The sequence below is a fragment of the Chroicocephalus ridibundus genome, chromosome 1 (genome assembly GCF_963924245.1).
Source record: "Chroicocephalus ridibundus chromosome 1, bChrRid1.1, whole genome shotgun sequence".
NCBI classification, from domain to species: Eukaryota; Metazoa; Chordata; class Aves; order Charadriiformes; family Laridae; genus Chroicocephalus; species Chroicocephalus ridibundus.
The window spans coordinates 129,944,472-129,960,042 of NC_086284.1; the positions used below are offsets into that span (position 1 = coordinate 129,944,472).

Genomic DNA, 15,571 nt, shown 5'->3' on the forward strand with positions numbered 1-15,571 from the left:
ACAAGATTCACTCCACCCACCTCTAGGCTGGGAGGTGGCAGCTGTTGAGCTGGGCAGAGCAACACTACGTGACAGTTTAGGACACTGAGTAAAAAAAACAAATCATGGCTCCAGCTGAAATTTCTTCTGGAAAGGGACAGACGCAGCACAGCATGTACACATGTAAAAAAGTCCCTATCCCCTAGAAATGAAAGATGAACCGGAGCTTTTTTTAAAGGATTGGGGCCCTTGTTTTACCCTGTGCCCAAATGGCAACATTTCCCTAATTAATGCCAAGGCAGCAACTTGACTGAGCTGATACTATGCTTGCCATCTTCTGAATCACCCACCCCGTTCCTGCAGCAGATTTTTCTGGGCAACTCCCATGCAAGCGCTAACCAGACATAAACCTGCTTAGGGCGTAATTGCTGCAAGCACGGCTTAAGGCTGAACAGCAGCACACTTATTGAGCTGCCATGTTTAGGAACCTAAGTAGTATCCAGTTAATCTTCTCAAATCTCATTATTGCAGCAGAGTGACAGATGGTTATTTTAGCAGGCTAGAAATGAGGACTAATTAGGACTCCTAGCCCTTCTTTGTATTTATTATATTGGTTCCTTCCCCGCCTCTGAACACGTTTGCGAGCAGTGCCAGGGTGGGGGGGTGGGGGCCGCCTCCACCACCACGCTCTGCCTGCCACCCTGAGGACGGGTTGCCTGCGCCTGGCTGATCTAGGGATGGGGCTCTAGGAGGATGTCTAGAAGGGGACCCCAAGTCGAAGCTATTGCGATCCAGAACTAAATTTCCTGACTCAGACCCCGTTTGTGGCTTTACACAGCAAACCTCGGGCAGCAGTATGTGACTGGCGCTTGCTATTGAGCCAGGAAGGAAGAAGGATGGACTCAATAGATCAAAACCAGCTCTTCCCATTTACCGCCCTTAAGCCCGCCTTAGGCGCTGACGCTTGATATATTGACTTTGGCAACATGTGCATACTGCCATCCTGGCAATAAAGTTATTGAAATGGAGGCGGGGGGGAGCCAAAAAAAAAACCCCAACAAAGTAAGGGGAACTGTAAGCACTCGAGAGAAGGAGAATCCCCCATGCCCCCTCTGTAACCCCGAGCCGTCGCCTCAGGCCAAACCCCACACCCCTTTTAGAGGTTCCAGGACATTTGTTTTAACTTTTTTAGCCGCATTCCTCTACCTTGTTGTACTTTGGGTTTCCAGCCGGGACTGGAAGGGAGAGAACAGGATTAAAGAAGGAAGTCTGTTGCTCTATTTTTCTGGCTTGATTAGAAGCAGAAGATGCAATAAATCTCATAAGACAGTTTGTTCTCATTCAGCCTCCCATGTATCTGAAACTACCTGACCAGAGCAAGGGTAAGGAAAATGCAATACCAAGAGGAGCACACTAGGAAGATAAAAAGAGAGAGAGCAAAATGGTGAAGCTGTTTCCCTCCCTGATTTTGCATAAGGAAAGAAAGCAACTCAGTCCTGCTGACGGCTTATTTATTTCACCCAAATTGCAGCGCAGACGCCAGGGATCCAGAAGGAGGCTCGCCCTGCCTGATCACACCTCTGAACCTCCTGCGGTGTGCCTGCCAGCACTACCAGCAGCGCCACAATGAGAGATGAACAGAAAAACAAGCACCGGTTGCACGTGGAGCAAAGGGCTTTCCACGGGCTGATTGGCCCTGTTGTGCTGCCAAGCCGCCTGTCCGCAACAGGACTGACAGTCACATTCGCTGCTAGAGATGGCACAAACAGAATACTTACAGTATCAACTGTATCCCAACTGAAATATTCAAATAAACAAGCCCCTCCCTTTTCTCCCAGCGTTTGGGGTTTGCTAATTCAGCATTTTTTGATGAGCCAGTGAATATAGACGCTGAGATCAGGCACAGATCTAGCCCAGGGATTCTCAGCCCTGCATCCCACATGTAGAGGAAGTTCGCGAGCATGTCATCACCGTTCAGAAAAAAAGGCAGTACCAATGCTGCTGTGTTTGGTGAAAACCACAGTGGCATCCTTTAAATGAAGTTTGTGCTGGAGAATCTGACCTGTTCTCCTGCCTAACGCTCTATAGGAAACAAGCTACACAACTAACTTACAGCAGGAATGTCTCCTGACCCCTTGGATGTTCAATCCCTATTTTAGGCATGCAGGTATATCTCCTCTAACAATTTCACCATGTGACATTAAATCACATTACAAAACCAAATGCATGCATGTTCCCAGATGGGAGAAAGTGAAGAAAGGACAGGAGTTGTAAAGAGAGTTTTTCCTTTGGTTTGAGGTTTAGTTTTTGTTCTTTCTTTAACAGTTCTGTGCTTTACAGAACTAAACAAAGCCTCCTGTTCCAGATGATAAATCTTCAAGCTGCTCCTGGCCCCAGAGAGCACAGGAGATAATAGCATTTCCAAAGGCTTTTAGTTAGCTGAGCCTTGAGTGTAGAAGAGGGCAGAGAGAGGAGCTGGAGATAAATGGCTACGAACCCAGCTCAGCTGCTCAGGGCATATTTCTAAGAGCAGCAGCCACAGCTGAGAATCCTGCACGGGGATGCACATTTCCCCTCCCCTTGCTTGGTCCCCGTGCTGGAGAAGTGCACGTTAACACAGCCACCGCGAAAGGAAGAATTCCGGCCACAAGCCCCTGGTTCAGTGCACGGTGCCTTTGGGGGGCCGTGCAACCCTCACCTGAGAAAGGTGTGCTGCTTCATGGTGTTATTTGTAGGCTCTCTGGTAAGCCAAGGCTCTGCAAAGCTCTCATCAGATGCAGCATATCAGCGTATTTTATAAAGCATACATTAATTTTTTTTGAGCTGGCCAGCAGCAAGACTGCAGAAACCATTAAAGAACAGCGGCCCTTTATGAAAAGATGATTCATTTTCAGCATTAACCAGGGCAGAAAGGATCCTTAACACTGTCTCCAGTTGCATGTTAGTGATTGACTGAAATTGCCAGCCTAGGCTGGGAGACCATGGCCAATTTCTGATAGAAACTGTATAAATTACTAGGAACATGAGAAGAATTAGGAAGAATGCTGCCACCAGGTTGAGCAATGTGATCCTTCCCCTTTGCTCAGCAGTGGTGAGCCCACACCTGGAGTCCTGTGTCCAGCTCCAGGCTCCCCAGTACAAGAACGACACAAACTTACTGGAGTGAACCCAACTCAGGGCCACACTGACTAAGGGATTGGAGCACCTCTCATATGCAGAGACGGTGAGAGAACTGGGACTGTTCAGACTGGATAAGAGAAGGATCATGAGGGATCTTATCGATGTGTACAAATACCTGATGGGAAGGAATGAAGCAAAGGGAGCCAGGATCTTCTCAGTGGTGCCCATTGACAGGACAAGAGGCACAAATTTTAAAAGGCAAGATTCCATCTGAACACAGTTTTTTACTGTGACAGTAGTCAATGGCTGAATCAGGTTGCCCAGAGAGGTTGTGGAGTTTCCATCTGTGGAGATATACAAAACTCAACTGGACACAGTCCTGGGCAACCAGCTCTAGCTGACCTTGCTTGAGCAGGGAGCTGGTCTAGATAACCTCAAGAGGTCCCTGCTTATATCAATAATTCTGTAACATTTTCTGTTGCTCTTAAGATAACTCTTCCCACATGCACATTAAATTACTGAAGTCCAAGTGGCCATCCAGTCAAGCCAGCATTGCTTGGAAATGGGGCTGTCGCACAGAGCATCAGCTGCTGGCACCAGGATGGAGGTAGGCTGGTTTGAACTTCAGCCAGGCTGCTGCTCCCAAACAGGAGAACAGCAACGAAGGCAAGTGCAAAAAGCATGGGTTTTGCTTTATCCCTGTTGATGCACTGTTGAGATCAAAAGCACCTCCTCATTGGGCTGAAAAAGGGGGAATCTAATCCAGCTCCAGGGTCGTGTTCAAGGCGGGAGGATGAGAAAGAAGAAGACTGGGACTTCCCTGTCGACTTAAGTGGGGTGTGCCAAAAGACTTGCAGTGTTAGGGAATAAACTCCTTGCCCTCACACACAATGATAGCATTGATTTATAACTTAAGTGAGGGTGAAGTTTAGTATTGGTGTCTATAATTTCATTACATGCAAGGGCCTAGAGATTTGACAACAAGATATGTCTCAAGCCTATGGTAAGTACTTTCATATCTACAATCACACTGGTGCAGAAGACCACAAAGTCTGCTTGTAGTTTCAGACAAATATAGAAAACAGAGGGTTACATTATTGAATTAAGTATGAAAGTTAATAATACAATAAGCACAGTTGCCCCACATTATTTAATTTAACACTAAATTCAATTTATGTTACACTGTTCTCTACCTGTGTCCATTGTAAACATGCTGCAGATTTTTTTTTTTTTTGACAATGCAAGACACATTCACTGAAGTTATCAGCAGAGAAGCTGAAGGCTCTGGCATATGAACAAAGGGCAGCTGGGGCTTGAGATTCTGGGAATGTATGGAAAGTAGACACTAGTAGGCAATTAGCAACACTAGTTGCCCTTAAAACAACCAGCAGTGGAGCCAATTAGCAGCCTTTGTATTGTAATAAGGTATCTGTAGGTTTCTGTCTCAAAGCTCCAAGTGGCACCCTGTTGGTGGTTCAGGACTGGAGGCAGACACTGGTAGCTCTCCGTCCTTTAATCACCCTCCATTTGTGTTTCACACTTAGGAAAACTGCATCCAGTGCAGATAAGAGATCCAGTTGAAGCAGTGATGTGGGCAGTCAGTCTGACAGCCACCCCACCCCAGGCCCTTTAGAGCAGGCCTGGGTATGCCGTTACTGACAGGCTGTTTTTATTTCCCCTATTACCGTTAAAGGAGAAACACTGGAATAAAAATCTTTGGCACAATCCCCACTGCCAGTAAATGTTACTGCTGTAGAACCGTGTCATATATGCAAAGCCCAAGTTACAGATGCAAGATTTCTCGTATTTTGTTTGTGTGATGAGCTCTCCAAACTAGAACCAGGCCTACACCAAAGCTTTGGATCCAAACACTGCAGACAATTAGTGATCTCCCAGTCTACTTGTTCACCACATCTGCATCGGTCTATGCCGTAAAACCAACCTGTGCAGTGGCAGCATTTCATCCACTGCACTTATATCCTTGAACCTTTGAGAGACGTGATACCACAAGCAGCAAAGCCCCTACTCCTTGGTTTCCCAAGTCCAGATGAAATCAGCTGTTACCAGCAAAGAGAAAACATTTGCTAAATCAAGATACATTTTCTAACGTAGAATCTGCAGGCAAGACATGCGATTCACGCTGTTCGCAGGGGGTGGGGAGAAGGCAGGATCAAAGTGGGGCTTAGTGCATGCAAACAACACGTGTGCCTCCTGCAGCGCGTGGTGAGGGAAATGTGAAGCAAGAGGCAGCATGGGAGAGCCCTCTGCTAATCACACAGCGCTAGCAATGGAAAGTCAGTACAGATCAAGGAGCTGAGCTCGCAACATGGATGTCTAAATGCAGTAACACTGTGCCACAGAGACACAAAAATCCAGCTCCCAGGAACCAGAAACAGATTGAGGAAGTAACACAAACATCATCCAAAACAAGGAGGAACAGCGGAGTAACAGAAGCAGACAGATGGCTTCTGCTCCCGTTGTTCCCAGTGTCTTGTTGCTCTCACTTTGTTGCCATAGAGGCTGATATCTGGGACTCATAATGTGATGCTCCGCTTGTGAGAGCGGGTGGAGAAAAAGCAACCTTTATGTTATTAATAATTTCCCCCCCACTACCCATTTTGGCAGCAGAGTTTCTCACTCCCCTGTCTGCTGGACATGCCTTGGCAGACTCTGAAAGGCCAGGGAGCTGTTTTCCCCCCAAGCCTGGCCCAGCTCCTCCACCTGCTAGTTCATGTACTCAAGCCTCTGGACCGCTCTGCCACAGCTCTCCTCCACTGTACAATAACACAGTCCCCCTTCTTTTGCCCCCAAACTTCAGAGACCAGCTGTCCCTTTTGCTTCCATCACAAAGATGAGGGGATGCAGCCTTAAGTGTCCACACAGGCTGCATGAGTACAGCCAGGGACAGACCCCCAGAGAGCGTGGGTCATGGGGCTGCTTAGTATATCAGCAGGGTGAAAATGTAGAGCAGACAGCAGCAGCACATCAGATTAAAAAAAAAAAAAAAAAAAAAGAGGACTAATGCATTTCAAGCCAGCCCAAGAGGCAGTTCTTGTCCTCTTCTCTTCAAGGCCCTGCTGCTTCCTTCCTTGCAGGAAGACAAGTGTTTGTATAGGCTCAGAGTGAGGTAGGTCAGGGAAGAGATCTGGATTGGAAGCAACCTGGCCACAGAGAGAGAAAAAGGTTTCTCTGCAGCTCGATCAGTTCTTGAGACAGAAATCCCCAGTGCCACAGCTTCTAATTTTGAGAGCAGGATGAATGCAGCTCTTCATCCTTCTGCAGCAGATTAAATGAGCGTGTGGCATTTTCATTTTTCCACAGGGACTTGAAAAAAAAAAAAAAAAGCCTTGTCTTTTTCCTCCACATTACCATTAATGATCCTTCAGCAGTTTTCCCAGGACTTTCTGCATGCATAACTAACCAAAAGCACCTACCCAAAATGCATGGGCATGCATTGACTTCATAATATCAATGCAGGAAAAGCAGCTTAAAAAAAACAAATACTAAGTGGACACAAATGCATCTTTGCGTGGCACAGTTACATGTGCTATGGACTTGCATGCACCCCCATGCACATCCCTGCATGCTCTCATCCCACAAACACACGCAGCTGCGCATGCAAGTGTGAGGAACGAAAGCTACATGACCCAGAAAAGCTGCTTCACATCTGGGTAGCAGCTTTAGCGACTGGCTCTGAAGGGAGCCTGTTCTTGAAGCAAACTACTTTCTTGCTGAGTAACAGGTCTCCTCATCCATCTGAGCACAAGTGAGGCAGCTTCACAATGAAACACATAGCATCAAAATCAGGCAGAAGGAAGGATGCTAAGGGGCCGTACCAAAACAGCCAAAGAGTATCCAAGGCCACCTTTCCTTTGTACAAAGCATGTTACCGCTGAATTATTGTTACTGTTTTCCCTCAGAAATACTTGCCTATCCTACAGTAAAGTCTTGACCTACTGCAGCTCTCAAAAGTGGTTAAGATCCTGCTTGGGGAGTCAGTGCCAGACGGAGCTGCCATGTTTTTATGAGACCACTAACACTAAATGAAAACTTCCTTTACTCTTTCATTCAAATGCAGTTGTGACAAGGCAGAAGCAGCCGTCGCATGGCCACACACTGTGGAAGAATATCATGTGGGCTACCTGTATTGTTGTCTCCTTCCCCATATTTCAATACAGGAGCTTGTAAGGGTTTCCTCACCCATCTCTCTGTGCTACATTTGCAGAAAACAGCTCCCTTTCTCTCCTAGGCCTCAGAGAGTGCTGCTGGCCAGCCCTGCTCTCTGCCGTGGCAAGGAGCCTCAAGTGGAGAGCATGAGGGGGCCGGTGGCTTCAGAGCTTCTCAAATGAAGCAGCTCTACTTCTATAGCAAATAACAAACAAAGCAAATAATCAGCGTTAGACAAAGAGATAGAAATTGCTTTGGGTGCCACAGGCTCAGGATGAGAGGCATTGAGGGAGCTGTGGGGAGTGTGGGAGGGGGTTAAGGGGAAAAGCTGATCTCATTGCATCCCAACCAGACAACATCAGGCAGGAAACAGATGTGCAAGAAACCACAGAGGGGTACAGCAACAGCAGAATTAACTCTACAGCAAATAGGGAAAGCTAGGACACACAGAGCTGACCTGCACCCTGAGAACAAGGCTTCTAATCTGAGATTTGGCTTTTTGCAGTCCTGGTAGCACCTCCTATCCCAACATCTAGACACCATCATACTAAAAATGAAGGAAACAATTCAGTCTTTCTCCAAGAGTCCTACCTGGCTCTTAGCAAATGAAGCAAAGGCGGGTCTGAATCAGTAGCAGTTCCTATGCAAAAGGCTGGATTATCTTTTACCAGCATGACCAAATTTTTATAGATGCTGTGTCTATTTCCATTTTAAAGTTGTACCTGGCTGTGTACCTGAAATTACAGTCTGAATCTCCCACGGTTTGAAGTACTGAGACTATTAAACTCCATTTTGACTTAGTCCCTCTCACTGTAACAGCTTTGACTTTTTCAGCCCCTTCTTACAACAATTCTGTGATATACCAGAAGCAAGACTACTCTTTCTGACTGTTTTCTTAGGCAGTTCAGATGCTCCTGCCCCAACTAAGGTTTTGTGCACAGCCTTGAGTCTTGTATTCTCTGCTGGCCCATCCGTCACTAGAAAATTATACTGTTGCTCTGAAGCTTCCATTGACTTCAGTAGAGGCACTATGTGCTTTTCTCCTCTGGAAATCAGGCTGCTTATCGAGAGACAAAAATATGGTTCTAATGCTAATCCTTGAGGGCTAATATCTGTTAGCTCCATTGCACCTGTACAATACTTTATTAAAGTTTGACACAGGAAAATATTTTAGTAGAGGAAATTGGCGCTAACTTCCTCCTGCATGTGTGCCTATCTATCCCCAAAGCCTGACGCTGCTTTCTAGTGAAGCTCTGACACTCCAAAAGATCACTTGCCTCCATGTGTAGATTCAGTGCTAGCAGTCACAGAAGAGGGATGGTGTGCAATCAGACGACTTTCACTTATTGGTATTGCCAGCCACCATTCTTTTATGTCTTATGTGAGCTTTTCCTCAAATCCACTGCTGTTAAAGTCATTGTTTGAGAATTTTAGGGGGAAGGAAGAAAAGCTATTTTTTCCCCAAGTTTCTAGCCCTCTTGCCAGTAGAAAGACTCGAAAATGCAACTCAGATGCACACTGAAGTTTCAGAAAACAGAAAGCAGAAAAAGAACTCAGCTCTGATTTTTATTTTATCTTATTATTTTTGTGGCCTAAGTCATGATTTTAAATGCTTGGGAGCACTGATACCAGTCTGTCCCCATAAGGAGAATTACCAGTCTCTGTGTAGAGAATGCCAGTAGGCCAAGTAGGGCCAAATGCAGTAGTGACAGGAACTGACTTGAAATACAGTAAATTCAACACATCTGACCTTCGAAGCAGCCAGCAGACAGCAACATCTGTCCATCACCACTGACCTGGATCAGATCTGAAGAATCAACTTAGGGCTCAAGGCTTTGTATCACGTTTTTAGTCTCCTGAGTTACCCCGCTGTACCTGCTAAAGTCTTTTCATCTACACCACTCTCAAATACTTTTTAGTTCTGCCACAGCTTTTATTGTATTATCATAAAGCTCTTTATAACAGAGTCTTAGGTAAGACATGTGTCTGGTAAGGGAGACAGCAGGATCTTTTCACCCTCCACTGAAACTCAGCCATCTCTGAAGCAGACCAAAACAAGTTATTAAACAGTTAAATGACAGGAGAGGAAATGCTGATACCTTAAGCAGAATATAATTCTCTCCACTGGAATTTGGCAACGACACAGGGAGTAAGGTCCTTGCAGAAAGCACAAGCTGCTCTTCAACAACCACAAGCATGTAGGGACTCAAGTTGTGCATCTCCTCCACAAAACACCACACAAGTAGTGCAGCACCCCCTAACTGTAATGGCCGTGTACTAATTCAGAGGGAAAAAAGCCAAATTGAATTGTCTACACTAGCCTTGGCCATCCCCTGTGTTCCCTTTGCCATGCCCAGCACCAGCAAATCAGGTCTCCACTTCTCTTTGCCTGTGCAAGCATGAAGGACCAGTCACAAAAAGTAGCACTGCAGGATGGCGTAAAGCAGACCTGAGCATGAAAGCACAACCCATCTGACTTGTGTCCTGCCTGTCCTACAGCCTCCTCTTCTTTTTCAATTAACCCTTCTGGGTGCATTTTAAAACTTGCTTTCACAAAGGTCCACAACAAAACACTTTCTGGACAGCAGTCAAAGTGCTCTCCCCCTCCTCATCACACCCAGGTACCACGAACAGTCTCACATCTTCATTGCGTCCAAGTAGGGAACAACCAGAGCCTGCATCCCACCAGTTAAACACATAGTGCTATCTAAAGCAGGGAGAAAGTTATTTCTTTATGTCTCCACCAAAGCCCCTGCTTGCAGGAGCACTGGCTTATCACTGGAAATCGTTCTTAGCAGGACAATTCAACTATCCCCCAATCAAACATCTCTCATACCCTAAATGCTCTTCTAATTTTGTTTCATAGTTACAGGTTGCAAGTTTGTGATGTCCTGGTGACATCTGAACCTTCATTTCTTCCCAAGACATCACTTTGGCATATTTGGTCACTTGGTCACTCCTGAGAGCCCTACCAGCAAAAGAAATCAGCATCTCTAATTCTCCCACTTGTTCTTCTCTCCTTCTCTCCCTGTCCCAACAAATCCAATCTAACTTACACCCTTCTCAATAAACCTATAACAATTGAGTCTTTCACTTCTGGATCCCACAGCACTGGGCAACGGGATGTGCTATTCAGCAACAAATAGCAGTACTGCATAAAGGGAAAGGAACTTCATATTCTCCCCCACTGCCCCTCAGCACAGAGATATAAGTAGGTTGGAACTGGGAACCATCCCACAAATGAGGCTTGAGACAATGTCCTTCTTTCTTGTGCCCAAAAACTATTTTAAAAAACTATTTCAAAAAACTATAGGATTTTGGATAATAAATTTTGTTCTTCTGGCCTAATTTCAGCTGCAGTAACTATGTTTTTCTCTTTAAAATCCCCCTTGCTGCTTCAACTGAATATACTGCCTGTGCCTGCCTTCCCTGAGTTGTTTTTCAGTGTTCCTGTAAACAGCTATAAATTGTTCCTCCACCACGGCAGCTCATGTTAGCACTGGATGGAATTTGCCTATCTGTACCTCGCCCTGGCAAAGTGGTATCAGTTCATTATGTCTGTTATTTTTGCTATTTCAATTCAATTGCCATTAAGGGCTATATAAATGAAAAGATACAGTAATTGTTACAGACGACTCACAATGAAATTGAATGTCTGTGTTTCCCCCATACCTAAATAAATGCACTTATGTAAGATTTTAGCTTAGTGATATATGTACCGCCCTCTTCGCTGTGCAACGGAAAGGACTACTGTTATGTAGTCCATCCCTCCGCTAGTGCGATTCCACACTGTACTTCATCAGCCGTGCTCATCAGCAAATGAAAGACCTGATTGTACAGCCCTCCCCGTACAAAGCTGACATTGCCACTAGAAACCTTTTTTCCTTGGAGTACCCTGACATTGGTAAAAGTTAGTTAATTCAAACTGGAACATAATGCTGAACCTGGAACATAATGCTCACATCAGGGCTGGTAACAGGCATGTATTTATTTTTCCTCTTGCTAAGCTGCAGGTCTTTCTGTATGCCAGACTCTCAACTGCTTCTCTCATCATCCAACCTTCTTGAAGAAAAATTGTTCTGCTCCTTCCCTCATCCAGGACTGACCATTTCAAGCTCAGGGCCCTCTGATCTTATTGCAGATAGCTCTTGAACTACCGTATTCTCATGCACTATCTGGGGGCATGGAGGTCAGGGGAGGAGGAGAAAGAGAAAAAGATAACAGGCAAAGTAGTGAAAATATTAGCTCAGCTGCCCCCTGCACCTCACACCCATCCCTACTGCACCCCACCCCCCTGTCTCTATCCTGTCTCCATCCAGCAGTGAAAGGAAAATATGGGAACTGTAGCGGAGTCCAGGAGGAGCAGATGAGACGTTCCCAGTTCCTCCCTACAGCCCTGCAACACTCTAGTCTCATGGACTTTGGGAGGATTTCCAAGTCCGGCAGGAGGCAATGCTAAGTGCAGTTCTGATTTCCAAACCTAGCTCCCTAAAAGCCTGCTCCCCCTTTCCATGGCCAGGCGGATGGAAGAGGGCATCACAACATACAGCTGGCCACCTCTGTCCATACTTAGGCAGCCCAAGAGCCCTAGCCCTGTCTTTTCCCCACACACAGCACTACTCATGCAAGGGTCATGCAGACGCGTCAGCAAAGCAATCTTCCGATTGTTCATTCATTGTGAGCAACTGGGCAGTGACTCCACTTCCTGGGAATAAACCAGCTCCAGGTTGTCTAGCCCTTAGCCTTGGGAAAGGTCCGGTTCGCAGTCCTACCGGTAAAAAAAAGGGGAGCCGCGCGCTCTGCTCCTCCGCTACCAGAGTGAGAATAAAGAGGCATTTACCATCCTGCCCAGAGCTCTCCAGATATTCCGTCAGGTCGCAGCCGAATGCGCTCGCGGCTCCCTTCCTCTTGAGTTTCTGCTTGGCTCCCTTGTTCTTCATGAGGTTAGTCCCAAAAGAGGTTCACCCCCCTCCTGCCTTGCCCCCCTCCCCCCGGCCTCACGCTGGGCAACAAAAATCTTGCTCTTCTCAGACCACCGCACGTGTCCCGCTCCCAGGGAGTAACATCGGGGGTCCCGTACAGCGTCCAGCTGGAGAAGTAAACATTAATCCCCACCAGATGTTGGGCTTCTCCTGTGGCAGAGGAAGGTCAGGGCAAGAGGAGGCTCCCCAGCCGGCGGCAGCAGCGATCATAGCCCGAGCCCGGAAGGGTTCTCATCAGAGGGAAGTGGGTGGTGGACGGGTGCCCGCATCAGAGTTGGCAAGTTGGGGGCAGGCGATGGTGTGGAGGGGACGTCTTTCCCTCAGCACGGTCCCGGGACCCGCTACGTCCACCTTCTGGGTTTTGTCAGCTGCGCTGTCGCCACTTCCAGCAGAAAGCGTCCCAGTCTTGTCTTCCTTCTCTCGGCTTTTGGAGGAGACTGGAAGTTCAAACGGAGTAATGAAAAGGGACCGGGGAAGAGTCTGCACAAGGCTCCTCTTTGGCTCCCCCCCTTCCCCTCCTCCTGCCTTCGGACAGTTATAGAGGAATGAGAAACCAGCTTCCTGTTCTGACTCCCGCTCGCTCGCACTCTCCTTTCCCCCGTTTTACAAATCCTAGGATTATCCAGTTCAAAAAAATGCTGAAAGGAAGTTAGTTGAGGCGGGGCGGCGGGGGGAGCGGAGGACAGTTTTTGGCAGTAAAGTGCATGTGTGTGTGTGTGCGCGCGCGAGAGAGGCTGAGGGAAGGCGGGGAGAGGAGTTGGGGGACGGGGATGGGGATGGGGGGGAGGAAGAGGGTAAGTCTGTCCTGACAGTCAACAGATAACGGACTGCCTGAGAGGAAATCACAGCAAGCCGCAGCCCGCAGCACGGTCAGGCGCTTCCTGCGCTACCACGGCTCAGCTCTGCAAAGGCCCGAGGAGGGGCCGGTGAGGAGGAGAGAGATCAGGAGCCACTACAGTAAATCTCTGCCTCCCGTTCATCCAGTCCATCGTCACAAGGCGCCTTCCTGCCCTTGACTCTGTTGCTTCAGGATTCACCTTCCTCTCCAGAGGCACAGGCTGGAGCTATCGAAGCACAAGAAGTGGGGCAGAAAGTTTGGAAACTAGAGAGGGGGGAGGACAGAAACCTTCAGCTGCCTTCTACCCAGCTCCCTGGCAAGCAGAAACAGATGCCATCCCAGCATCTAAGTTCACGTACTTTTGAGTCAGTTCCCAAAAAAGGCTCCCCTTGACAGACAAAGTGGTTTAAAGACAAGGAACAGAAATCACTCAGTAGCAGCAAGAAGAGAAATGGGACAGGTCTGCCCTGGAACTCTGAGCTTCGCTGTCCCCTGCCAACACCTTTCTAGTCTAACCTTCAGTACACACACATTTCTGCTCGTGAGGGCAGTCACTTGCACTTTCTCCACTTTTTTATCCCAAAAAGTCAACCTCTGTACGCGACTGGGTGTCCTGGTGGGCCACAAGCTTCACCTAGGGAAACAAACTTAACTCTTCTAAGGCTTCACTGTCCCCTCTTGCTCCACGCTAAATATAACTGTATGGGTCTGGGTGAAAAATAAACAAACAAATGAAAAACAGGAAATTGCACCTTTTCACCAAAAATTGGACCAAAGATGGGGAGAGTAGCTTCTGTTTGAAGGAAAACTGGTCAGGAAATGGGGCAAAGGACTCCCTTAACCTACCTCCCTCCTCAACGCTGGGCTCTGCACCCTCACGCAGCAGAGGAATGCCATCTCCTCCCACAGACCTCTGCAAAATCAGCACCTCACCCCTTTATTTTGACAAAGAGACATCTTTCAAAGAAATCAAGCCTCCGACTGTGAGCCAACTGCTGACAAAAGCCACCCAGGTTCTGTCTGTTGGTATGGTGACCTTTTTTTCCCCCCTCAAAAGTGTTGGATGTTATCACTTCACATACAAGTAAAAAACACCGAGAGCCCTAGTGAAGGACCTTGAGCAATTATAACTCCTATTGTGCAGTTTATCGCTGTAATTATCATCATTATCCTTGTTTCACAGCTTGCTGTCTGATGGGTTGAGGGGAAAATGATTTGCAGAACAGTGCCAGAGAGATGTCTGCCCTGTTGATTCCCAGGGGGAATCTGGATTCCTAAGGGGGGTAACTGACCCCTCACCACCAGACCAGTGGTTGTTCTCAGAGACCCTCAGTGCTCATGAAACCCTTAAACCTTCCTTGAGTTTATTCTGGGCATCTCACAGCACCTTGATGTCAAGCCGGCGTGCAGGATCCCTCCCTGCTCCGGCGTGCGGCCAGACCCATCGCGTGCCACAGCCCATCCTGCCAGCCTGCCAAAGGGCAGGCTTCAAACGGGGCAGACAGACAACAGGACGTTCAGATATGGATGTCTCACCAGGCCATCCTCCCGCTGCCCAGGGGGCTGGCTGCCTTCTCAAGGAAGAAAAAGGCCTCTCCTCCCTGCCTCGGGAAGCAGGCATGTCCTCCCACACATGCCAGCCAGCGAGTAATCGCGCCATCTTCTTCGAAGTCATGAACTTCTCTCTGCAGACACCTCCCTCCCTCCATGAACAAAACAGAACATTTAAACTCCCCGTGCTGGTCTCCTCCATCACCCTACATCAGACGGCATCACTAACAGGGTCTGTGTCCACGGCCCTCTGCCTGGTGACCCAGTGCACCACACTCCTGTCCTCACCTCCATGCCCTCCCTCATCTTAGATACACTTTCCCCTCTCCTCCCTTGCAAGCCTACCTGAACAGGATGTCTTCCACAGAGGATGGCTCCTTCAAAAAAAAAACCCCAAAACTAAAAAACAATAAATAAAATCAACCCCTGCATGCATATGGCTTCCTCACGTCACCAGCGAGGGAGCTATGGCCCCAGGCCCTGGCATGGCTGCCATGCAGCACAGGCCCCCTCCCCTCCCTTGCACAGCCCTGCTCCAAGGGGCCTCAGTGGCCCGTGGGCCAGCCCCGCTGGGTCAGCCCGCCACCCTTGCCCCTTGGCATTTCGCACAGGTGGGGAGGCATTTTCATGAAAAAATGGAAAGCACCATGTCTTGGAGTCAGCTCTGTGGCAGTTCCCTGCAGCCGCTGAGAGAGGCACCATTTTGGGGAGCCATGGTGGTGGGTCCCACTGGCCAAAGAACACTCCAGAAATCATAGAATCATAGAATGGTTCGGGTTAGAAGGGACCTTAAAGGTCATCTAGTTCCAGACCCTGTCTGATTTTTGTTATCTGGGGGGCTGTGCTGGGCTGCCCTGACCCCAGCTGGGCTGCAGGTGGGTGATGGCTGCCCAGGGCCACAGAACCACCATCAGCCATGGCCACTGGGGTGCCA

General features: G+C 48.0%; 1 protein-coding gene across 1 annotated transcript in view; it reads right to left on the bottom strand.

Moving 5' to 3' along the window:
- Positions 1–12,842, bottom strand: part of ARHGAP31 (Rho GTPase activating protein 31) — a 61,734-nt gene extending 48,892 nt beyond the window's left edge. Inside the window, exon 1 of the mRNA XM_063351486.1 lies at positions 12,107–12,842. Within this exon, the coding sequence (XP_063207556.1) occupies positions 12,107–12,206 (100 nt within the window). The 5' untranslated portion in view covers positions 12,207–12,842. The remainder of the gene's footprint in view (positions 1–12,106) is intronic.
- Between the last annotated feature and the right edge of the window lie 2,729 nt (positions 12,843–15,571).